This window comes from Mastacembelus armatus, chromosome 11 (genome assembly GCF_900324485.2).
Source record: "Mastacembelus armatus chromosome 11, fMasArm1.2, whole genome shotgun sequence".
In the NCBI taxonomy this organism is placed as follows: Eukaryota; Metazoa; Chordata; class Actinopteri; order Synbranchiformes; family Mastacembelidae; genus Mastacembelus; species Mastacembelus armatus.
Window position 1 is genome coordinate 14930663 of NC_046643.1, and position 23852 is coordinate 14954514.

Below are 23852 nucleotides of genomic sequence, written 5' to 3' on the forward strand. Positions count from 1 at the left end.
CCCTGACAGATGACTCCTTCTTTGCGTTTGCTCCATGTAACATCTGCAACCTAGAATCTTTGCAGTCATTAAGCCCCTGCAGCTTTAAGGAAGACGCCCTGATGGTGGACAATCGTAAGGCAGGAAACATGGCCAAATAAAGGAATAAATGCCTGAAAATGTAATGGATACCCACAGGTATTTACCTCATATATCATCATATACAGGAGAAGGTCATGATCGCATCCTGAACCTACAGGAGGGGCTCTGTGATGCTGAGTCTGCTAATGGACTGCTGGAACATTCATAAATGCATCGTGGAAACATTTGGAATATTTTGATCTGACCATGCTGGGGTTCGTTGGTGTTACGGATTGATTTGTGTTTCACTGTGTTTAATTTTGAATGTCACCTCAATGAAAGTGACGCATTTGAGTCTTTGGAAGCGTCAACAGGGTGTCTTTCTGATTCAGGCAGATGTGACCTTCAGGACCATCTGCACAGTGATACTAAAATACTTTGAGAAATAAAGCAGCTGTTGACATAGAAGAAGTTGAGGCCATTTTTTCCCTGCGGGATTCCATGTAGACTGTAAAACCTCACTGAAAAGGTAAGAAAAAATACAAGCCATTTACAGAAATGTGTAATTTAACATTAGTTTTCACTGCAGTGAATTGAATGTGAAGTTTTTGACTAATTTTCATTACTGAATGTTAACAATTGATTTGACAGACACAAGAGATTATTAAGTTTAAATATGTTACAGAAAAAATAATACAATTGAGAATAAGAAGAAAAATGAACATGAACAAATTTAAGTTACAATCACAATGTTGTTTTCATCTATTTAAAATGCAGTCAGTGTCTCAGTGGTCTTGTCTAACATCTGTCCCTCTCTCTTGCCATTTCTGCTCAAGTCTTTTTAAAAGATTTGGTGAATCATCAGCTGTAAACCCTCTCACCATGGAGCACTCCCCTTCTATGAACTTGTCAGTGGTGGATGGAGACGAGGTGGAGGACCAGTGCCCCCTCCTCCCACCAAGGATGATTCCAGCACCTCAGACCTGCTCCCCACAATGTGGGATACACCACACAGTCCAAACATCAATTGATCACATGGTGTGGCTGGACAGAACCCAGGCCATGGCGACCACACCTTTATACAACGGCCACCTTTATGTCACACCATCACCTCGCTCCAACAGGAGGGGAGACAAGGCCAAAGGCAAAGAGAAGAAGTGTGAGAAATGCTCAGGGGGTAGTAGACAAAATCCAGTACACAAGGAGCGAAATCACCAGTGTAAAGCCAAAAACACAGGCCCTCACAGACTCCAGGAGAAAGTCACCTCTTTCACTGACATCCCCATTTCTCCTTGTGCGTCACCCTATAAGGGCCCCTGCAGGTCACATCTAGACATCATGGATGTTGAGGGCAGAGGGCACCGCAAATCAGGCAATGTTTCTTTGGAGATGCATGACCGCCAAGGTCTCCCAGAGATCATCATCACCAGCAAAGATGATGACATCCCACCACACAGTGAGACGTCCCACTATCATCAGGACCTGCCTGGGGGCAAAGGCCTGTTGCCAGGAGCAGAGTGTCTAAGCTCCAGTCCCAGTCCTAAGCCCAGTCCAAAACGTCAGTTGAACACCAAGGATGATCAGTATTGGAAAACCCACAACATCGGCTGGCGACTGCTCCACAGGAGGGCCCTCTTTCTGAGAAGGCAGCGGCTGAACGACTGTGCCCTGGCGGTGGGAATATTTGGGGTGGTGATGATGGTGATGGAGACAGAGCTCTCCTGGAGTGTCTACAGCAAGGTCAGGGAGTAATAAGAAAGCCAGAATACGCTGAGAGATATGGGTACAGAAGTTTTTCAAGAATAAAAAAAAAAAAAAAAAAATCACACTATCCATAATACACTGTGAATGAGGTTTTATTAAAAGAGCCCATAATTAGTTTTTCTTGCAGCTTTGAAAATCCCATTTTGTAAAATAACAGTGCACCTTTAACTTCATTTTGAATTTTCTTTATTTGTATTCTGTGAAAAGAAGAAAATTGGGCTGCAGTAAAAAATAAGTCAAAGAATTGATCTACCAGCCTCTGCAAGAAAATGTACTACATGTCCATACGATCACATGTTCATTAAGTAAATGTACGTACACAGCTGACACTGATGTCTTTGTGTGTGCTCCTACAGAGCTCCATATACTCTCTTGCATTTAAGTCCGTCATCAGTTTCTCTACGGTCGTCCTCCTCTGCCTCATTGTCGCATACCACTGCTGTGAGGTGCAGGTAACGCATCCAAGTCCCACCTACTTGTAATGAATTCAGTTACTTTTAAAGACAGGAAACAAACAACATTTTGAGTATTTCTATTTTGTCTATACCAGCTCTTTACAGTGGTCGGTTTTACAGTAACACACTCTTCCCATCTTTCTGGTAGCTTTATGTCCATGACATTGGTGCAGAGGATTGGCGGATTGCCATGACAACTGACCGTTTGGCTCTGATATTGCTGGAGCTGGCAGCGGTGGCCATTCACCCCTATCCAGTGGGTCTGCTGGCATACTTCAAGCAGACCACAGCTCGCCTGTCCCTGTCAGAGACGGAGCTGGAGATTGTCCTGGCTCTGCCCATGTTCCTACGGCTCTACCTGCTGGGCCGGGCCATGATGCTGCACAGCCGGCTCTTCACTGACACCGCATCCCGCAGTATCGGAGCACTCAACAAGGTGGGAGGTCCCCCGTTGGCTCCCTTGAGAATCTGGCTTTGGACTTCACTGGGCTGGATAGTACTATGATGAGATCATAACACATTCAAACTCAAAAGAAAAGTGAACTTTAAATCAATTTTGGTTAAATTTTAAAAACTGAGGCAGTGGGCAGCAACCCGCTATGGGACATGATTCAGGGGATATTAGTCTACATTTTGGATAATGATTTGGGCTAAGCTTCCTCTATGAACATTTCATGCACATCTGTTTATGTCTTATGTCTAGGTGGGCCGAGAGGTCTGTAGACGTGTGACACTTGAGGTGTGACTATCATAGTTTCGCTCTCATGAATCCCAGTGGCTTCGCATGCTGATTATGTCCCTCGCTGGCTCTCCTTGGCTTGTCTGCTTTCTTTTCCATAGCTGATAATATCACCTGGCTAATCCCTTCCCTTATGAATGCTATTTAAAAGTGACAGAAATGACCTTTGTCTCCCCTCTGCAATGCCAAACCTACTATCCATGTACCAAGCCAGATTGACAGCCAGCAACAAATTTTCTTATCCCTCATCTCCTCTGTATTATATAATTGTAATCTGATAGGTGCTATCCTAAATAGTCTGGCTGAGTCAGCACCTCCTGTCAAAATTATGACGTAATGTGTCCCCTTTGTGATCTTCAGATACACTTCAACACTCGGTTTGTGGGGAAAACACTAATGACCACCTACCCCGGCACCGTGCTGATGATTTTCAGCGTTTCTCTGTGGATTGTGGCAGCGTGGGGCTTACATGTTTGTGAAAGGTATGTGATGACATGTTTATCTCCTGCAGAACGTGCATTGGTGTGTAAGGAGCTCAACGCCTTTATATTTAGTATTTAATTTCAAAATACTGCCAGATATTTTCACTGCAACACAAATCCTCGGAAAGCATCATTAATGTGAAAGTAAACACTTGTTATTCATCAGATAAGTTGAGCAAAGAAGCAGCAAACCTGAAAATGATCAAGTATAATCTGCAGGAAATTCATGTCAAGCAGTAAATTCATTTACATATCAACCAGTTCTACTTTCCTCCAGACACCACAACTACAGAGACCTTAGCAGCAACTACATGGAAGCCTTGTGGATGATCTCTGTCACCTTCCTGTCGATTGGTTATGGAGACGTGGTGCCTCACACTTACTGTGGACGCAGCATCTGCCTCCTCACTGGGATAATGGTAAGCACATGGTGCACTGACATATAAAGAGCAGAAGGTTCATAGTTTTCCCTGTAATGAGGGAAAAAAACTTAACGGCTGAGCTCAGATTCTGAATGGAAATATAAACGTCTCATCTCTGACTCTGACAGGGAGCAGGCTGCACTGTCCTGGTGGTTGCGGTGGTTGCCAGGAAGCTAGAGCTGACCAGAGCAGAGAGACATGTTCACAACTTTATGATGGACTCCCACATCTCCAAGAGGGTAAATGCCAACATTTCCCCTGGTCAGGCTAAATTTTTATGTTTATGTTAATTAAATGGGCTAAAAAGTAAAAAAGGTCTTCACCACTTTCCAAATATCAACTCATTTTACTCAACAGACAGACAATCTTTTTATTCAATTCGAGCACTTGGCATCAGAATACTCCAAGAATAAATAAAAATCCACTAATGGGATAAAATAAGTTGACCTTGCTTCAGTACAAATCAGCTTATGCACATAATATAACACCATCATATCTTGTTGTTTGGATGCTGTGTCACTTTTAAGACATTGACACAATTTTTAAGGAAAAGGCCAAAATGAGAATTTCCATTGGAAAATTCAATTAAAGTATTATGTTACTCTATGTTCAGTGTTTTATCTCCTTTTATAGGAAAAAAGTTGGAAAGAAGAAAAAAATATTATAGTACTTTGGCTTGTTTACATAATGTTGATTTTGTTTAAGATGTGCAGTAAATGACCGCCCTTTGAGGTTATGTAAATGTAAAATAACTCCTGAGTGATTTTCTACACCCTCTCACTAGATAAAAATTGCTGCAGCAAATGTGCTGAGAGAGACTTGGCTTATCTATAAACACACTAAGCTGTCCAGAGAGAGAGACCACACCAGAGTCCGCATGCACCAGAGGAAGCTGCTTCTGGCCATTCACCAGTAAGACTCTTTAACCTTCACATAAAGTCACAGTGCGAGGAAGAACAGCTTTTTCACTTTAGCTGCAACATGTTCATGCTATAATAACAGTCACATGTAACCAGTCAGCGCCTGTTAGTACTTTTTAGATCAAATGGCACTGGTTTTGCTGTCCTGTGGTGCTTAAACACTTTAAGCAATACATTTTTCACGTTTTTAAGAATGTCATCAACTCGCCCTGTACTTTCCTTTTCGTCAGTAATAATTGACTGACGTGTGATTTTTCAATAATCCGTCCAAATGTTGTCCACTTTTAAAAGGAAATCTTTGAATGTATTTTAAAACATTATGTCCTGCCTGCACAGTTGTCTGAAGCAAATGACAAAATTAGGGGCATAAATTCAGACTGTGGTGACTATATAATGTGAGTATTTTTGTCCGGCAACACCTAAAGCTAAATAGTTTTGTCTCCAGGCTGCGTCGTGTAAAGATGGAGAAGAGGATACTTGCAGACCAGGGTAACACATTGGTGGATCTATGCAAGGTGAGAGAGGCAAGTGGACACTTTTTTTTTTTTTTCCCCCCTATTCAGTGAAAACATCAGCAAAGTAGCGTCTAATGTCCCTCGATCCCTTTCCTCTCTCTCACCGACATCAACCCAAATGCAGATGCAGAACCTGATGTATGACGTTCTGTCGGAGGTGCAGGGCTGCAGGGGGGAACTGGACACACACATCCACAGCCTGGAGAAACATGTGGAGGAGCTGAGGGAGGGCTTCAGGAGCCTGATGCCACTCCTGTCTAGCACCCTGTCCACACAGAACTCCTCCATCCGCCACTTGCTCAGGGAGAGGGAGGTGAAGAAAGAGACTGCTGGTGTGAGTGGAAGTGACAGGTAGAAAAAGGCTGAGGGATTGATGAAGTACTGAGGGCTTCCTCTCCTGTCAGTTATCTATCTGTAAACACTGCACTTTTTTTCTTATTTAGCAAAAAAAAAAATTCATATATTTAAATGCAGACTTACAGAGTTTATAACCTGTAATACTTTATAGTAAAGATTACTGACTGTTAAATGTTTAACATACCCTAATGCAGAAAGAAAACACTTTTCCTTGAAACAATAAAGTAACCACACACAAACTATTCCTTTAGCCAAAACAATATTTTATTAAGAGAGACAGGGTTGGAGGGTGGAGTTACAGCAACAACTGATCTGTGAACTTGAACAGTGGAAAAACACCTGCCACGTAGCCCGTCTTCAGGCCACGTTTCCGACCAGACCGCTGAGTCGAGACGCTGATATCAACCGGTCCATCCCCTCCTCTCCCCTTCAGCTCCAGTGGGAACAGCTAGTGCTGCTTCCTCCTGAATGAGCACCCTGCCAGAGGAGACAATGACAGTCACAACGCTGCGGACAAAAGAACATGCTTACAGTACAGAAGCACTACACGCTGCTGTAGTGCTCAAACAAGAGTCACCATTTTCCATCACGTGACTGACCAGGTCAATATCGCTAACCCACAGCCGACATTATGCTGTGCAACTGTCACTGATGCAACACTGACCAACACAGCACAGAAATCTGAGAGATGGAGATTAAATAAGGTATGCCACCAGCAGCCTCGCAGCCATGCTATACTGTAGGCACAGAGTAAATGTTTGTTCTCAGCCTTCGAAAGGGGGGAGCCAGTGGTCTAGCTCAACCCTTCTGCAAACTGAGGTTGATCTGGCACTGGAATGAGATTGGAAGACCACAAAGAGGAAGTCCAGTCACTTGACAGTGCAGTATGTACTTTTTCTTTCAGGATCTGGCAAAAATGGCAAAATTTGTCCTACAAGACTAACACAGCTCCAAACTGCGTCCTGATTGGTTGTCATGCACAAAGTTCTAGCATCTGGATTTTATTGTGCTGGAGATTCATCCTGTTCTTTTGTTTTCTCCCACTGTTCAACACCAGATGAAATATTTCTTTATTGTAAATGCAAGTGTGAGACGACAAAGGCCAGTTCACAACGTGAAATCTGCACAACGTGAGTAAGTCATAACTAAGTATGGGCTCAGTACTGTGACGGTTTTGGGCTCAATAAATATTCCACAGATTGTTAAACTTCGGGTTTAAAAATCTCAAAGCACTGAATTCAGGTCTCAAATGATTGGCCTTAGATACTAAAGTCTCACATGACCTCTTTTTGCCACAGGCTGTGTTAAGATGTTTTTGTATCTGGGATTGTTGTGACAGTGGATTGTGCTGCAGTCTTTTTTGTGGTGTTTCAGTTGATCATTAGACTCAGACTAGTTACTATAGCACTGATTTTAGAAAATAAACATGAATCAATAACTTTTAATCCCATGATCCGTCTATTTACATGTGGTTAGAGTCTTAAATTTAACTTGTTAAAAAGAGAGAAAGCAACTGAGCTAAATGTGTGTATGGCCTCTGACTGCAGGACACCTGCAGCACCAGCCCAGTGTCACACTCCATGTGGTACTGGGCTGCAACAATATATACAATTCAACTACAGACCGTGGCTCTGGACACAGCATCTACAGACTGGTGATGTGTGTGCTGCAGGGGGAATACTGACCCTCTGTGAGACGTGCTTTGCCTCCAGTGGGCTGACACAGAACTGTTGAGCAGCCCACACACAACACGACCGTCTGAGCGTGGCTGAACACAGTCGTGATCTTATAGCATCCTGGAGAAAACAGACAAGACAAGAGTTAAATCCCAAAGCAACATTACCAAAGACACACCAGTCAGATAAGGCCTGAGTATGGATCAGGTGCGTGTGCAGGAAGAAAACATGTACCTGGGCATTTGACATCCATAAAGTAAGAGTTGGGACTCTGAACAAGACGCTTCTTCTTGTGCCTCCTCTTCTCCTCCTCGGGGGATGGGTGCAACAAGTCTTTTGCGAGCTGCATGGAAGGGAAAAAAGGAAACGGTGTCTCCGATCAGACTCTGATCACTTATTGATCAAATTTACGGATTAAGCAGAGGTTATTGGTAATAAATGTTGTGTTAATGTTGCTAGGCTCAGTCTGGCCTACACAGCCTGGATTAGTAACGTTAACCCGCGATCCGCATTTTCACCGATCGCGGTTAATTCTTCACATTTTTAGGGATCGGTGGTAAAGGACTGAAAACATCAGCAGTCTAGTGGAAATAGCGAGTGTTAACGGGAGGTTTTCCATGTAATCATCCCGTTCAAACCCTCCGCTAAACTGGCTCCATGTTTGCGGTGTGTGCGCAGCCATCTTGTGTCACAATGCGCTCAAAAGTGCACAATTATTTGCGTCAAAAATGACACGAAAACGCCACGAACGGCGCTAAAACTGACACCAGTCGAATCGCTACACTCTCGCGTGAACACTAAGCTGTCCGGTGTCTCCGCAGCTGTGGACTAAACGGGAGAAATGTCCATTTCAGCGGCCCGTCGATACTCACTGGCATGTTGGCGAGGAAATAGCCGCTGCCGAAAAGGACGCATTCCCGGAAGCGAAGAGCTCATATGCACGGTTCCTTTGAGTACGAACCGGAAGTGACGAATTGAACACGACTGCCGGCCATATTGGTGAGGTCAGACTCCGCCTCTTCAGGCTAAAGGTGAGCGATCCTGCAAAGGTATAGACATAATTTTGGTGTGTTAGATAAACACAGAGGCATATAGTCCAATAGAGAGGAAAAGAATAACCAGGTAGCCTACTCATAGTAGTAAAAATAATATTTTACTCATATCGGACGTTCTTCAGAAGCATATTGTTGCCATCAGAAGAAAAACGTTCTCATTTTAACGAGGAGATTCAGCTCATTAGAGTAATTAAAAATAATAATAAAAGCTTCTTATTTGCCTAAAGACTTTAATTAAAATCTGTCCTGGAAATTGACATCTCATGACACAACATTGATCTCCCCTACACTAAAGCACATAAAAACTATTGATATTGGTATCGTCGATTAGTCCTGTATTTACCTGGCATCGGATCGATACCAACTTTTACAAGGTCATATTTTAATTTCCTCCAAACGCCCCCTGGTGGCAGTTCAGGACTTCAAGCAGCTGACAACCTCTGTCCTTAGAGAGCCAGTCAAAGTTAGTAAATATAACCAAGCCCCTTTTACAGTACTAACATACCTATATGTATGTTTTAACAGTTGTGATCATGAAGTGATCCCTTTTTAGGCCAAAACCAGTGATTGTATCTAACTTTTATTCAATCAGGATTAAAATCTGTTTTGAGTACAGGAGAGAAAAACAAGCAAGGTCGGATAAACAAAAGCACATATGTGTACAAAGAATGCAGCCAGGCATAATAAAAGCACATTCAGACACAGAGAAAGCAGATGTCATTAAAAACATTCAAGGTTAAATATGATATCTCAATCAGCCTCAAACAGACAAAAGAAGAGGGACTGAAGTTACTGCTTTTTTGTATGAAACTCCTCTGTGTGGCAGCTCCTTCACTGCAGCTTAGCAATAAAACTGATGAAACAGAAAGGAGTCTCATAAAAAAACAGACTAACTTTGAAACATACAAGTTTAACTTGACAGGCAAATCTCAAAAGCTGGTGAAGTTTGTAGTAATGTAATCTGTCAACTGACAACTGCAAGATATGATAGCAATGGTTCATCTATATGGAGTACTTGGTATTTGGCTGTGCTGTCCTTGGTGTAAATTCTGACTGTGAACAAAACAAAGCAGTAAAATGGGCCTGATTAACTGTCACTGTCAAAGCATCTGGCTTTTTATGTGCCACACTTTCCTCGTGTGCATGACACACAAACCATTACTATTAATTCTCAAATTTCTTCATCTCCACAACAACTTAAGAAAAACATCTATTTTTATTACAACACAACAAAGAAAAATGCCTGTAAAGTAGATGTTTGTTCTCTCAACAGCCCCTGCCCCCTTCTTCCCTGTGCTCAGAGCTGTTATATTCAAGTGGATCAGAGAATGCCATCAGTTCCTTTATCCTCACATAGGACTCACACTCTGGTGGGAAGTGGTTTCTCTGAAAAACAAAGATTAAACAGATTAAACATCATACAAATCATATTTATACTCACACTCAACTAGATTGTATCAAAAGTTGATGTGTTTATGGTCAATCCCTGATACACTAGGAGCCTACATTAATATCATGATTAATATAATTAAGAGTTCAATATACTAAAGTGTTTCTCTCCAGTGGAAGTAAGAACACTATAGAAATACATGGGACTACCATAGATTATGATTGATTCAAAATCTACTTTAATAGACAATAACAGGAAAAAGTAGTTAATTTGAAACAACATTGCTGTGTCCTCAAGAGTTACCCAGAGTGTAATGTTATTACTGAATGATGGCCAAAACTATAAACAGAAATGTCAAGTAGCAATAAAGCAAAATTATTGTTTAGGTTGCAGTAGTCATTAATAATCTTTCTACCTTTAGGGTTAGATGCAATTTAATAAATAGACTGAAGTGTGCTCAGATTCCCACACACACACACACAGACACAATCGGCTTGTGTGTGAAACACACCTGCAAACAGAGACGCAGCAGGCCTCCTCCCTCACCCTGCATCTCTAATGATGTCAGGAACAAAGGCAGCGACTTCGCTGTAATTCTGTTTCCTACACACATAAACATAACTATTTTATTTTAATTATTATTTTTTTTATAATCTTCAAAAGTTTTTATAAGGTCTTGTTATTTATTTTGTGCAGAAACATGGAAAAGTCAAGATGTCATTAACCTAATGTGACCCATAATAAATGTCCAATATTCACTTAAATATATATTTTTATACAAATTACAATTAACAAAATATAATCTCTAAAACATAATGTGATCTAAAAACAACATCATGTACCATCATGTCAGAGATAAAGGTTTACAGAATGAACCTTTCTATGGACCTGGAGTGAATACACTGCAGTGACTGACCTGCCAGGTTGAGGGAGGTGAGAGTCGTGTTTCCGGGCAGAAAGAGCTCTCCGTCCCTGTACTGCACAGACTGGCCCAGAAGGGGGTTCACTGTCTCCACTAACTCCGCCTGTTGGTGGAGTAGGAGTAAAGCAAACAAGTGCATGGCAGCATAGTGTGTTTTCAAATCAGACAAAAAATGAAATTAAACAAACCTCATTCGTGGCAGTGCTTAAATAATCCTGCAGAAAAAAAAAATAAAGTAAATTATTAAAAACAATTGATTGCCGTGTGCATGTGTGGATTCACATGGTCCACAGAATGAGAAAAATGTTTCTGGTACCTCATGTGAAGATAGTCTGTCTTTGCCTCCTGGGTTGGCACTTTTAATTTGAGCCACCTTTACATCAGATGCTAGAAACAATTGAAAAAGACAACCATGAAAATGTGAACCCTCCTCTTTTCAGAGATACTGAAACAAGTGTTGACCTGGGACAAAACCAGTTACATTTTTGGTTGGACTTTGGGTTCTCCTTATTGACAGCAGTTTTCTCATCCTTTTTAGATGCTTCCTGTATTTTAAAAAATACCAAGAACACATGTTTTCAAAAACCAAAACATACTAAATGCACCACAGATTCACTTTTGCTGCCAGGTTTACACTTGGGCATCTTACCTTTTTTTTGGTCACACTTTTGCTTTCCCCTTTACTGACACTCAATGATGTGCTGCTGGATGAGTGAAGCTGGTCAGCGGGGATTTGGTGATACTCGAGACATGGCTGCAGATTTATAAAGTGTTTTTTAGAAGGTTGCTCACACAAATTACAATAATGTTAATAATAATAACAGCTAGCTTAGAAACTCATAGAGCCTGCTTAGAGATAACTGGACTGATGTTATTTGTTATGGTTTAAAATAAAGGTCCTGAAATACAAACAGGCCGAATTAAATTTCCTTTAAAAAAACATTAAAATAACTGTGCCCTGATTACTAATCCACAGATCTGCACTCAGATGACTTTTTCCTGAAGTAATCCTAATGTAAAGTAATGTAACCATGTTTTTCAAAAGGAGAGTTTAGTATTTAGGATGAAGATTAGGTTTAAGGTAGACTGGGTGTTATTCTCTCAGGGTGTAAAACAAGCCTGTCTCAAAGCCAATACACCTGCAGAATTTGAGAGTAAGCACCTAAAGGTAAACATGCTGGATGCGAAAAGGAAACAAGACAGGAACTTGTTCATGAAAAATCAGGAAGCAAACGACTTTGAATGGGCATGTTTCAGGGAAGCTGAAGGCAGGGAGGAACTGACAAGAACAAGAAGACTTAGAAAAAATACTCCCTTTGGATACAGCTGCCACTAAACAAGAACCACCTCTTGTGTGTAGTTTGTGGAGCTGATGGTGCCACTGGAGGATGCAGTAAAAATGGCCGTTGAGAGGATAATACTTATACAAAGTTGGCAACAGAGACAGAGGAGTGTGATTGGAAACCTGGGGTCTGCCAATTGAAGACTGGCTGTAATTTAACTGAACTGGGCAGGGCCTGAAGCAGGCTGTGAAAAACATGGCCAACGCTGCAGCCAGTTAGGATAAATGGCTGTGGGTTAGAAAGGTGACTGGACCAAAGAAAGGTAAGTCCACAACTTGTAGTGTGAGCTCATGATGCTTTTAACAGATGTGTGTGTGATGTGCTACTTGCTAACATGAAATAGCTGCAGAGGTGTGGCTGCTTTGTTTGGTGGGTTGCCAAAATAAAGTGTTTGTAGCAGGCTGGCTTATGTGATGGATCAGGTGGCTTACTGGTTAGCATAGCATGCTGGTAGCATGCTAATTAGCCCAGCATGCTAGCTGGCTTAAATATGCCATTTGCTGTTTGGTCACCTCTGTATGTTGATTAGCTTGACAACTGTTAGCATACTAATCAGCATGGTTAGTTAATGAGAGGGTGGCAACCCATTGCATTCTCACACTCACTCAAATTCATTTTGCCTCCAAGACCCATAATTCACTGAGTGGTTGCTAAGTAGTTGCTGTTGGTGAGATTAGTGGAGTTATACAGTGATGGTGGTTGGACAACTCAGCAGGCCTGGCTCTGATGAAACCATCTATCAAGGCAGTTGGACCAGTCACTGCAGCTTTAATGTGTGAATACAATGCCGATGTGGGGCTGGTTCATGCTACCAAGTATCTGATGAGAGTGGTCAATCATTGACATAACTGGTAACTAGTAGTAGGACTTGTAGACACTGATAATTAGGAAAACCTCCTGAGTAAGCCACAGCATTCAGATAAATCTGCATCAAACCAGTAGGGCCAGCCAATGCAGCTTAGCCTAAGTAGATCCAATGTAGATATGAGCCTGGATCAAGCTGCCAAGTATTTATTCTTTGCTTGGGTGAGCGTAGGAGTTAAAAGCATATTAGTCAAAACATCATTAATCACGAACACATGGCTTCTATATTAATGCTCACCCAACCTTTGGCACATTTAGCTGTGAATTGATAACTGGAGCACTGCTGCACTTACTGACTGTGCTCCTTCTAGAAGCAGCTTCCTCCTCTCCACAACTTCTTCATGAGTTAGAGCAAACTCGCCAAATATCTTTAAGTGGAAAGATTGAGCAGCAAAGGCCTTATATTATATTACATAATATAATGCAATAAGCAGAATATAATTTAAAACAACTTAACCACTGATTTAAATACATTATCTCTCAGATTTAAACCTTTAATGTAAATTGATACCGCAGCCAGATGAGCAGCTCCTGTGTCTCCAATCTGATTGTTGGATAGTGATAGAAGGAGTAAGGTGCGATTCAACCGCAGGCCCTGAAACAAAACAGAATGAAGGCAACACTTCGGCAGCCACGAGGTGAAACATATAGGGGCAATATGTAGTCTGTTCATGGTTATACCTTTGCGATATGTGCACTACCTGCATCACCGATAGAATTGAATGCCAGGTTGAGTGACATGATGTTCTTGTTAGCACATCTGTGTGTGGAGAGAGCGGCCCCGATCAGACGGGCGCCCTCATCTCCTATCCGGTTATTCCGCAGGGACAAGTGAGTGAGGCTTGACCAAAGAAACACAACATGAATCTGGCATGTTTGTGAGTCTGTTGTGTGTGTATAGGAATGTGTGAATGCAAATCAAGTTTTATCTGAGAAAGTTGTGTACTAGTATGTGAGATATGTAACTGTTTGGTGACTCACGTGCTGTCCTGAGAGAGAAGAACATGGTAGCTCTGCTGTGGAAGAGGGTTGCCTTCTAATTTCACAACCCTAACAAAAACAGATAGGATGGGATCGGTCACTAACTGTCAGTGTTTGACTGATAATGTTCTGCATACTGCAGCATGCTCTCTGCCTGTTTTCTCTCAAATACAGTTTCCCACTCCTTAATACAGACTGAGTTTGACCTACTGTAGAAAACTCAAACTGAGAATGTCAGTAGAATCCACTCACCTGAGGTTGGAGCACAGAGATATTGTGCTCATGAGGGAGCTTACCATTGGATCTGTCAGTCTTGCCTGCCAGAACCTCCAACACAGTAGATAAGATTACACAAAAAACAACAACAAAAAAAACTGACATTTGTCCCTTTTCCCTGTAACAAGAGTGCACACCCAGCAGCTCGTTACTCACTGAAGGCTCTGTAGCTGGTTCAAGGAAGGAAGCATCTTGTGTAACACTCTGGCAATCTGCTCATCTACCTTCCATCCTATTTATGAAAAACATTAAATTATATTGTGACATCAAATACAGGGGATCAGTGTTGTGATCAGAAACTGTCAAATGTAAATATGAATCAATGAGAAGTATGGTATGAACATCTGGGGTGTGTGTGTGTGTGTGTGTGTGTGTGTTTTTCTTACCAGAAATCTTCATACTCTTGGTGCTCAGAGGGTTTTCACTCTCCAGCTCCACTTGGAGGCAAGGCTTAAACCAGGAGGGTGCAGTGTTTATCTGGTCCTGCCTATCCTCTGAAGGTACAGTTATGTTAATTATAAGTTAACTATTTTTAATTCTGTATAATGATCTATATTGTACATTACATTTCCAGAGTAGCAAATGTTCCTAGTTCTTAATGTTGTCTCATTCTCTTTAGTTCACATTTCCATATACAGCAAGTTTTTGGAATCTTGAACTTTTCACTAAAAACTAAACTCTGAAAAATATGAAAAAATATTTTAAAATCTGTCTGTTTCTCTGTCAGTGCAAAGCTGTTCTGATTAGAAGGCATTTTGTTTTACCTGCATCCAATTCTTCATTTCCAGGGGTGGAGGAAAGAGACTGCTTGGAGCTGACGGCTGGGATGTGCTCTATGTCCAGAAGAGTACAAAGACTAGGGAAGTCAATCTTCACATTTCCTGAGCACTGATATTCATCTGTGGGATGGTGAGTTTAAAGCATTAACCATATAACTCTCAGCTGTTATCAAAGACATTGTAATAATGTTACTTACCAAAGATCTGAGCAGGCAATATTTCATTTGTGGTGGGTCCTAAAAACAACAACAAAAGTTTTAACCGTATGCTGCTTGTGACAAAATAATAGTGAATGAGTTTTGTTTTTTTTTTAAATTTTTCATCTATCAAGATTCTTCACCTGCTAAAATGCCATTTTCCCATTTCCCTGCCATGTGACGCATTACTGTGTGCTCCCCTTTGACAATGTGTGACCAAGTTATAACATTTACAAATGAATCAAAAACCGTAACAGATATCAAAAGGCTGAATACAAGACTAGTATATTAATGCCTTCTGACCAATTTAAAGGTGAAATGGTGGACAAAGTATGGGGGATTTGAACATTCCATTCATTCCAATGGGACAAAAAATTTGAAAAAAGATGAATATTTCAAAAGGTATAAAAGCTATAAAAAGTTGAATACAAGCAGAAATGTCCTTAAAAAGCTGAACATTTTGATACCTGAACGGTCTTTCTAGAACACAGTAAGCAGAAGGAGTTAGCGACCGAAAAACTTACGGAAGAATAAAAATGAAGACACAGTATACACACAATAGTGTGAATGCTGAATCAATGATGTAGAGACATAATAGTTAGCTAGTTAGCCAAGCTTTAACACGGACGGGGCTGCACAGCTGCTAACATGCTAATGAAAGTCTAACCTGAATTTTTCGAGACCTCATCCTCAGCATTTGCCTTCTCTGCTTTGTCTTTTCCTTGTTTCTTCCTAGACATTACGTCCCCAAGTTAAATCCAGCTCATGAGATTTATCATCTAAGGCTGTGCAGCTAACCACTTTGAGCGTCACTGGCGTTACTATGACAACCATGAGTTCAACGCGAGACTTTGGGGGATTTTGCGTCGGAAATATTGTAAATAATCGCCAGTTTTGTTTGGCGCAGAGAGTAATACGGTTGTAGTCTTCATTTGTTATTGGTACTGAATTTGGACTTAAAGTTGGTGGAAATGCTGAGAAGGAACGTCAGCGTGTAGTAAAGTAGTAAATGGCAACAAAAACATTGAAACAAAGGACGGGACAGGTAGTTGGTTACACCAGACCCCCCCCCCGTCATCTCCATTCATCTATCAGCTGTGTGGCTTCATGAATTATTAGCTACCTAACAGGCATGTCGTCTGTGTCGCCAGCAAAAGGAATTTATATACTCCATGTCTGCAGTCAACCATCTAAATTTTGCTCCACATGTTCACTGAAGAACTACATCTGTATCTGTAAATCTAAAATCCACTCAAATCCAGGCGCCAAATTAAGACTAATGGGAACGAGATGATGATAAATGAGTGGCCATGCTGTAACACCTCGAGCCCACGTGTTAATTTTGGCATTGCTGTCTCAAATGCTCCCCACATCTCCACTTTTACTAGATGACTCTTTCTATTCCTGCATGAAGTTAATAAAATCTCTCAGATCACTCCCAACCCCGCCAGTGATAAACTAGCAGGACACACAAGTTGAACATCCGGTCACATTTTTAGTATTCAAAGCACAACAGCCTCAAGTGTATTCACAATAATGTAGTGCTTTTTATTAAAAAACAAACAAACCAAAACAAATATAAAACAAAAAGTAAAAACCAACAGCATTTTTCATGACTTAAGAATCATAATTACAAACTTTTAACGAGTGGAAGAAGTTTTTTTTGACAAACTGTACACATCACAAAATGTCCACCAGTCTGCCATTTACAATGCTTGCATCTTATTTTGTGATTGTCTAAAAGTAACTAAACAAATCACACAAAACACACAAATACAAGTACAAGCATTATACAATGACTGCTATCACAAAACAGAACCGTTTCCTATTTGAAAGAAAAACAAAAATAACATGATATTGGGCTGACAGCTTTACTTTTTACTTCTGTCACCAATTAAAAATATCTTAACATTTTTATGTTGGTTTGTTTTTTTAGTGTTCAACACTTTGCAGCAAAAAACAAGGAGTACATTTCTCCTTAAAAGTAATATTATTAACAATATTCAGTGACAAAGGTGTCATCGCTGAGTCACTGTCATGTCCCAATGCCTTCTCTGTCTGTTAGACATTCTTCTCGCTCATGCAGTACATAGACGAATTTCATTTATAGGCAACCAAAACTCAGCTTAAGTTTTATGTCGTCAGGACAGTTTCGGTGAGATTTTCTGGACATTAAAACGAAAAAAAAACAAAAAAAAAAAACAAAAAAAAACACTTTCCTCCAAGCTTAAGTGTCTTCATTATAGTAATACAAACGGAAGAAATTATAATATTATCATTATTATAATAATACATTTAGGGCTGTGTCCTGTACAGTACAATAATAAACAAAATCCATTTTAAGATATTGCTTTTGGAGACACTCCTCAATGTAAAGTGTGTATATTTACATAACTTGGCACTGTACAGCTTCCTGTTCCCTCCCTCTCTCCATCAGTCAGTGTCTCATTCTTGTCATTTCTGTCAGCTGGGACATTGCAGCTTGTCCGTTTTTTAGCAGAGACATTTGGGGGGAAAAAGAAATCTCAAGTATCACAATTTCTTTTTAAAACATTCTCCATGGCAAACAGGGACATTAGTTTAAAGACCCCCCCAAAAAAAATCGAAGTCCCCCCCCCCCAAATATACAACACCCTATCCATCTCACAGAATATAAGAAAATATGACCATCACGATACATTTCATGTTAAGTATTGTTTTCCATAGTTTTCTTAAAACTGTTAATTGCCATCAAGCCCTTATTTTTTTTATTTTTCTAAAAAGGTATATCTTCAAGAAATCTGGCAAGACTACAGACACACAGTAGGTGTGTACGCACGCACACACTCCTACGCAAGGCTGTCGAAGAGCACGGCTGTGTAAGGCGTTACAGTTAAAGCCGGTGTCCCCCCGCACGCCTGATATAGTTAAGCTGGTGAATAACATTACTTCAAAAAAGGGGCAAAGCTGACTGCCTCACAAGAAAATAAAAAATATTCAAACCTCAACAAGACACTTTGACAAAAGCGAACGCTCATCCTTTCCTCCCGTCCTGTTAATCTAAAAACAAACACACCCTGGCCTCTTCTGTTCCTAAACGAGTTACTACAGTATAAAAGGAAAAAGATAATAGGCTTTTTAATTTTTTTTTTCCAGACTGCATCATCCAATACTGGGAGAGTGTTAGTGTGTTTTCATTATAGATACATTACAGAGCTTCACAATATCCATGGTACCAAAAGTGCAGTTCACCATCCTCGTTCTCTCTTCCTCATGAGCAGCATCTGAGCCCAGCGCTCAACTTGCATTTCTTCTATGCCATTTCCCCCAATGATCCCAGCACAGATCTTCTCTCATCAGTTACATTTTGTCATTGCAGCTAAGTCCCACTAGGGGGCACAATTCTCCAGCATTCATATCCCTACTGACTGAAACGACTAGCCACCCCTCCCTCTATCATTCAGTACCACTTATTTCATTGCTGATGCTTGCTAGTGGAATTCATCTACCCATGTTTGTAAAGTTCAACGTATTTAAGTGCATGGGTTAATTCTCCTATGTTCATTTTAAAAAAAAAAAAAAAAAAAAAGCTTTGCATCATACTACTTAAATAAGCAAGAAGTCTGGATCAGCTCTCTCTTCATGTTCCTTAAGAACACTTGAAAAGCTGAAATTGCCATGGAGTCAGTGCTTCCAAACCCCCTCCACCCTCTCGAAAATGAGATGACAGTCTTGGAAGAGGTAAAGTGGAAGAGGCCCCCAGGGATACATTGTGGTTCTTAATGGCTGGGTAACCAACAATGCTCATTTCCCTTTTTGCTGTCTCTCCATTTTCTGCCCCCTGCTCAGAGAAGTGGAAGGCAGTGTGCTTGACAGGCACATAGCAACGTCATTTTCTCCCCACAAAATCACCAAATCCGAGCGTCCTTCGCCGCAGTCGCCGCCCTGCACCCTCCTCCAGGAGATAAGTGACATCTATGACTATTGGAAGAACACACAAAGGGAGATGGGGAATTAGGAGCTGGAACAGAAACAGCTGACACATCAAATATACAGCAGCAGTAAAGGTAGGCAAATGTAACTGAGGCTTTATGTTTCAAAGTGCACAAAAATCTGCTAGCCCTTTTCAACAGAAAGGCCAGGAAAGCTTCTCATCACTTCCTGCAGCTGCTTTGCATTGAAAGTCATGGCATAATGGAGCCTTTGGAAGGATTTTGCTGTGAAGCCGCTGCAGATGTGGTGTTTAAATGATAAGGCTGGGTGATACTTTGTGTTTTAATAAGCTGTGCTCATTAGTAGGATCAACTGACTGATTTTATTACAGTGTATCACTTATCCTTTAAAAACAAAGATGAGTCACTGAAAGTCAATGTCAAAAGGTGGTTCTAGCTGTTTTTTGGTGACAGCAGTGAAAACAAACTGATGCGTGTCAGGAAGAGGCCTGGACAGAGCAGAAATAAAAACTGAGCTACCTGTTAAATGAAGGCTAAAAAGTAGAGTAAAATTATGAACAATGACATGAAAATTTCAGATTTTGCTGTTCCTTCATGACCCTCCCTCTAATGAACAGTTGTTTGCGCCAATTTCAAACTTGCCATGCACAAAAAATGAGAAATTTATTATGCTTAAATGATGTATCACAGCAAAGAATCTGAAATGTCAACCCTCATTTATCTGTTGACCTACCCCCCTGCTTTGTTCCCGGTCCCTCACCATTCTTGCTGGGAGTTCTGTGCAGCAGATCCAGCAGAATTTTGTTGAGCCGTTCCCTCTGGGCCTCCCGTCTACTCAGCGCTGGGTGGTGTAAAGGCGAGGAGTCCGGGAGTTCAAGCATCTCTCCTATCCTCTCAGTGGATCCCTCTTCCAGCTCCTTGTGCTCCTCAGTCTCCAGTGCTGCTTCTTCCTCTTCATCATCATCTCCCTCCCCTTCTCGCTCCACTCTTCTGGACTTCGCTGAAAGAATGTCAGGATCCTCTGGAGCCATGTCCATCTCATCCTCCGCTCCTCTCCCGTCTTCCACCTCAGGTGGGAAGTCATCACCCCGGTCGCATGAAGAGGCGTCGTCTTCGCAGCCTCCAGCTCCTTTTGGTCGTTCGCTCTTCCACGCCGAGCGGCCCCCATTTCTCTTGTAGTTGTCAGGGACATAATGAGGCTACGAAAAATGTTGAAATACAAATTGGGTTACATAGCATTTATGTAGGTTTCATGTAACTCATAGTTAGGGTTTGCAAATGGGCAGTAAAATTAGTGCAACGCAGTTGATGTTTTAGAAAGTCACCTTCACTTAAGTTTCCAGACAGACTTAAAATAATTGAATGCAGTGAAACTTATCCATGTTGTCCTTTGCTTTAAGCCTTACAGTCTAAAACAATTTTTTTTCTAACAAGTCTGTTACCATTACAATTCACATTGGGCAGAATTAGCCAAACAGTTTTCAGATGTGGTTTGTGGCTGCAGGCTCTTACTCTGTGGTTTGGATCACTAACAATAAGCAGGTGCACTTTTTCTCATTTGTATCTGGTTAGTCCCACCTCTACCTGTGACTGTGCTGCAGGCAGCGTAAACACTGTCAACAAGATATATTGCCAAGGCAAAATGTGCCCTGGGTTGTAACATTACCTCTAATTTAAAAAATATCTTTTAGTGTTTAGAAATCAATAACACACCCCTGTACAGAAGCCCACCCTGTAAGGACCCCCATCACTCTCACCGAGAAGTCTCTTTTAGGCGTGAGCCGCTTGGGAAAGTGGTTGAAGGCATACGGCTTGGTGCAGACTGGGTAGCGGTTACGATGGATTTTGTAGAACAGATGAGCTGACTTGTCCAAGCGGTAATCACAGATGTACACATCCTGTTCTTTCACGCCCTTTGGACGTCCTGAATAAAGACAAGTCCACTGTATTAGCCAAGAACTGCTGAAACTAACACCTGCAACATTCGTTGTGGCATGTGTTTATTAAATCCTAAGTTCACACCTGGGTTCACACAAGCACATCTGTTTTTTTTTTTTGTTTTTTTTATAGCCAAGCAACAAGGGATTCTCGTGGTTGCTCCAGCGTTACTCGTTAAAAAAAGTTTTTAAAACAGATCAACATGATGTGGTGAGTCAAACCAGGTTTCTTCCTCACCTTTGCAGTAAGTGTAGAGATCGAGGACACAGCAGGTTCCCACCACTGCCTCCAGGGGAATGATCTCGTACAGCGGCATGCGAAACAGCTCATTCTGGTAGAACCGCCGTGATGGCGAATGATGGGTCTCATGAGGGCGGAAGTAGTGATGGCCAAAGGCAAACCTCTCACCTCTTCAGCAGGGACACAGAAAAGACCAGTATATCACACACTGTGATACAACTCTAACCTTCTCTATACCTTTCACTACCAGATACCTTTGGTGTATTATCCTTGTTTAAAATACTTGAACTTACTTTTCATTCTTCCAGAGTTTCTCAATTCGGAAGATGTCCAGTTTGTCTCGGTTGATGTGAGACAGGAGACGGTAAGACTGTCTGACAGGCTGGCCCTCAGGTGTACGTCTGCTGTCTCTCATCAGATACACACAGTCACCTGCACACAATACAAACACCCACAGGTTACTTGTCTACCATGGTGTGTTTCACAAGAAACAGAGAAACTGACAACAGAACATCTCTGTTCAGTTTTGTCCAATTTTGAAAAGTCCGCATGTTCAAAGATGACAAGATCATACAGCAAACATATTTGTAATTAGATTTCACTTCAACACACATTTAAGTCAGGTATAAGTAACATGCAGAAACAACTATAAAAATGCCTGCTCTTTGACAAAATTGTTACAAACATTAGCTTGTTGTAACCTAACACAAAAAAATCAGTGCTTCTGCCCTCTATGTCTGCAAGTTTCAAGCCTGTTTCACCCTGACCACAGCCAAGATATCTGATGGGTGTGATCAGAGGTGTGTTCTGCTGCACCTAACACCACATCAACAGTGGTTAATGCAGGTCAGCTGGGCTATTTGATTGCTCCAAAATGATGCCTCCTTCCAAGCATTTGCAAGCATACGACTGCTGGTTTCTGTTGTTGTACCTTGGTGTAGCAGCAGGTCATCTCTTAGGAGGCAGATGTAGTAGACAGAGCCAGCTTGGGCGTAGCTGGGCTGGGGTATCATAGGAACTTCCTGTAGTGACAACAAAGCAAAGGTTAGATTAAAATGGTTGATGACAAATGGCCTAGAAAAGGACAACAATAGGTTTTGCTTTCATGGCCGTTTTCAAGGGGACAGACTTACCCTGTCTATAGGCCGAGGGTCACACTGCTCACAAAGGTAGTGCTCCACCTCGGTCTCCAGCCGCATACAGTCACAGTGCTGCCAAACCTAGAATGACAAATACAATCAAGTCATATGCAAAAAAATGATAAATGAGTCAATTACAATTCAGCTGATACTGACTGCAGCTCTCCCTTAACAGAGTTAGTACTGCACTGTAATGCAGTACAACAAGGACAAATATATTTGCATCAGTCTCCTCTGAGCTGAACTTGAGCTTCACCAATTATTTGTAACCTTGTTGTCTTGGTCTAAAAATAGCAGAAAACATAAACAAGGAACTGACTGTGCTGTCTCCTTTGGAAAATCTCCTTGTTAAGTATTTCTTAGGAAGGTGAAGTCTAAAAAGAACTGCAGTCAGTAAAACAGGTGTAACCTATCAGCCAAAAACAAATGATGGAAAATGGATTGAAGTGTATTTCTTTCTATGCTTGAGAAAAGATTTTTTTACCAGCTTTTTAGGTGTCTGAGATGTCTTACCATGCACTTTTCACACTGTATCATCAGGCCTTCGTCCTTGTACAGCCCACAGATGCAACGGATGACGTCATCGTCCTTGTCATGAGACCCCAGGCCACTCCCTCCATGGTGGTGGTGGCCATGATCACGCTCTAGTGAATCCGAGCTGTCAGCCTCGCTCGCCGTCTCGCCCACAATCTCATCAATCTGGACAGCGGCTTCATGGCGAGCGCTGTAGTAGGCTTTCCGCAACCGGCACACATCCCTGCCGACCGATGACTTCCTGCCGTAATATTTCTGATGGGCAGCGACAAGAGTCATAAATGCAACTGACACATGGCATGACGTAAACCATATCTAAGGCTAAAGAATGCACGTTTCACCTCAAAATTACACCCTTGTTTTTCAGTCACTCAGACAAAATTCAAAAGGTGATCTGCCTGCAGATATTTGGGCAATATTCTGCAGAGCAAGGTCACTGAGAGAGAAGGGTGTATTTAAAACTGCCACGGCAGCTGCTAGAATTTCACAGACAAGGCTACACCCCGCAGCTCTCAATTTAACAATAAACCACATTCCCCTCGGTTTTTTTCAGTCTGCCAAAAAGGGCCTTGGGACCAAAGGCTAAATCTAATTTAGTTGTCCACTTCAAACCTCTCTGACTGGAAGTATAAGCTCCTTTGAGAGGTTTCAAGTGCCACTTGATTAAACTGCTACACCAAACAGATGTAAATCAAAGGGGCCTGCGGCGTGTGCACAGAGGCTCAGCAGTAGTGAAGTTATATCCCATTTGGGTGGCGTTTGTGTATGAGAGAAGAAAAGGAAACAATGAATGAGTGGGAGGAAATATGTGTTGGAGGGCACAGTAACGGCTTCAATCATCATTCTGATGAGGTTTTTTGATACTGATTGGG

The 23852-nt window shown here is 41.5% G+C and overlaps 4 protein-coding genes and 1 non-coding gene across 7 annotated transcripts in view; 1 reads left to right on the forward strand and 4 right to left on the reverse strand.

The window, feature by feature from the left end:
* Nucleotides 1-97: 97 nt before the first annotated feature.
* Nucleotides 98-6153, forward strand: LOC113126574 (small conductance calcium-activated potassium channel protein 1-like). The gene is made up of 10 exons (XM_026300662.2): nt 98-589; nt 897-1800; nt 2181-2276; nt 2428-2715; nt 3379-3500; nt 3778-3919; nt 4051-4161; nt 4707-4834; nt 5288-5357; nt 5482-6153. The coding sequence occupies exons 2-10, from the start codon at nt 943-945 to the stop codon at nt 5710-5712; spliced, it is 2046 nt and encodes a 681-aa protein (XP_026156447.1). The 5' UTR covers nt 98-589; nt 897-942; the 3' UTR covers nt 5713-6153.
* Nucleotides 5957-8314, reverse strand: rps27.1 (ribosomal protein S27, isoform 1). Its single transcript, XM_026300663.2, has 4 exons — nt 8263-8314; nt 7625-7733; nt 7400-7510; nt 5957-6191 (listed from the first exon to the last, which is right to left on the reverse strand). The coding sequence occupies exons 1-4, from the start codon at nt 8266-8268 to the stop codon at nt 6163-6165; spliced, it is 255 nt and encodes an 84-aa protein (XP_026156448.1). The 5' UTR covers nt 8269-8314; the 3' UTR covers nt 5957-6162.
* On the reverse strand, nt 6471-6599 carry LOC113127026 (small nucleolar RNA SNORA35). Its single transcript, XR_003295368.1, has one exon. It is a non-coding gene; the product is annotated as a small nucleolar RNA SNORA35 (small nucleolar RNA).
* A 698-nt stretch (nt 8315-9012) lies between the features above and the next one.
* On the reverse strand, nt 9013-16014 carry lrrc71 (leucine rich repeat containing 71). 3 transcript variants are annotated; one of them, XM_026300441.1, is made up of 17 exons: nt 15865-16014; nt 15198-15236; nt 14986-15054; nt 14608-14715; nt 14378-14453; nt 14198-14272; nt 13946-14014; nt 13646-13805; nt 13476-13559; nt 13258-13332; nt 11407-11511; nt 11239-11302; nt 11074-11144; nt 10946-10972; nt 10752-10860; nt 10347-10438; nt 9013-9831 (listed from the first exon to the last, which is right to left on the reverse strand). In XM_026300441.1, exons 1-17 carry the CDS (start codon nt 15935-15937, stop codon nt 9712-9714), a joined length of 1416 nt encoding a protein of 471 aa, XP_026156226.1. In that variant the 5' UTR covers nt 15938-16014; the 3' UTR covers nt 9013-9711. The 3 variants fall into 3 exon arrangements, with proteins under 3 accessions (XP_026156226.1, XP_026156225.1, XP_026156227.1); XM_026300440.1 differs by having other exon boundaries at nt 14986-15120; XM_026300442.1 differs by lacking the exon at nt 13258-13332 and having other exon boundaries at nt 14986-15120.
* A 706-nt stretch (nt 16015-16720) lies between these two features.
* ash1l (ash1 (absent, small, or homeotic)-like (Drosophila)) overlaps nt 16721-23852 on the reverse strand; it is a 28387-nt gene continuing 21255 nt past the window's right edge. The window contains 8 exon segments of the mRNA XM_026301096.2: nt 16721-19157; nt 19890-20328; nt 20887-21053; nt 21305-21477; nt 21601-21739; nt 22239-22329; nt 22441-22527; nt 22960-23235. Of these exon segments, the coding sequence (XP_026156881.1) occupies nt 19066-19157; nt 19890-20328; nt 20887-21053; nt 21305-21477; nt 21601-21739; nt 22239-22329; nt 22441-22527; nt 22960-23235 (1464 nt within the window). The 3' untranslated portion in view covers nt 16721-19065.

Coding starts and splice junctions, on each gene's coding strand:
- LOC113126574 (XM_026300662.2), top strand. CDS start 943: ATGGAGCACTCCCCTTCTATGAACTTGTCAGTGGTGGATGGAGACGAG. Junction 2,277..2,427: donor ACCACTGCTGTGAGGTGCAG/GTAACGCATCCA, acceptor TCTTTCTGGTAG/CTTTATGTCCATGACATTGG. Junction 3,920..4,050: donor GCCTCCTCACTGGGATAATG/GTAAGCACATGG, acceptor TGACTCTGACAG/GGAGCAGGCTGCACTGTCCT.
- rps27.1 (XM_026300663.2), bottom strand. Junction 7,511..7,624: donor TATGGATGTCAAATGCCCAG/GTACATGTTTTC, acceptor TGTTTTCTCCAG/GATGCTATAAGATCACGACT. Junction 6,192..7,399: donor CAAAGCACGTCTCACAGAGG/GTCAGTATTCCC, acceptor CTCCTCTGGCAG/GGTGCTCATTCAGGAGGAAG.
- lrrc71 (XM_026300440.1), bottom strand. CDS start 15,937: ATGTCTAGGAAGAAACAAGGAAAAGACAAAGCAGAGAAGGCAAATGCT. Junction 14,454..14,607: donor CAAGAGTATGAAGATTTCTG/GTAAGAAAAACA, acceptor TTTCATAAATAG/GATGGAAGGTAGATGAGCAG. Junction 11,145..11,238: donor CCCAAAGTCCAACCAAAAAT/GTAACTGGTTTT, acceptor AATTGTTTCTAG/CATCTGATGTAAAGGTGGCT.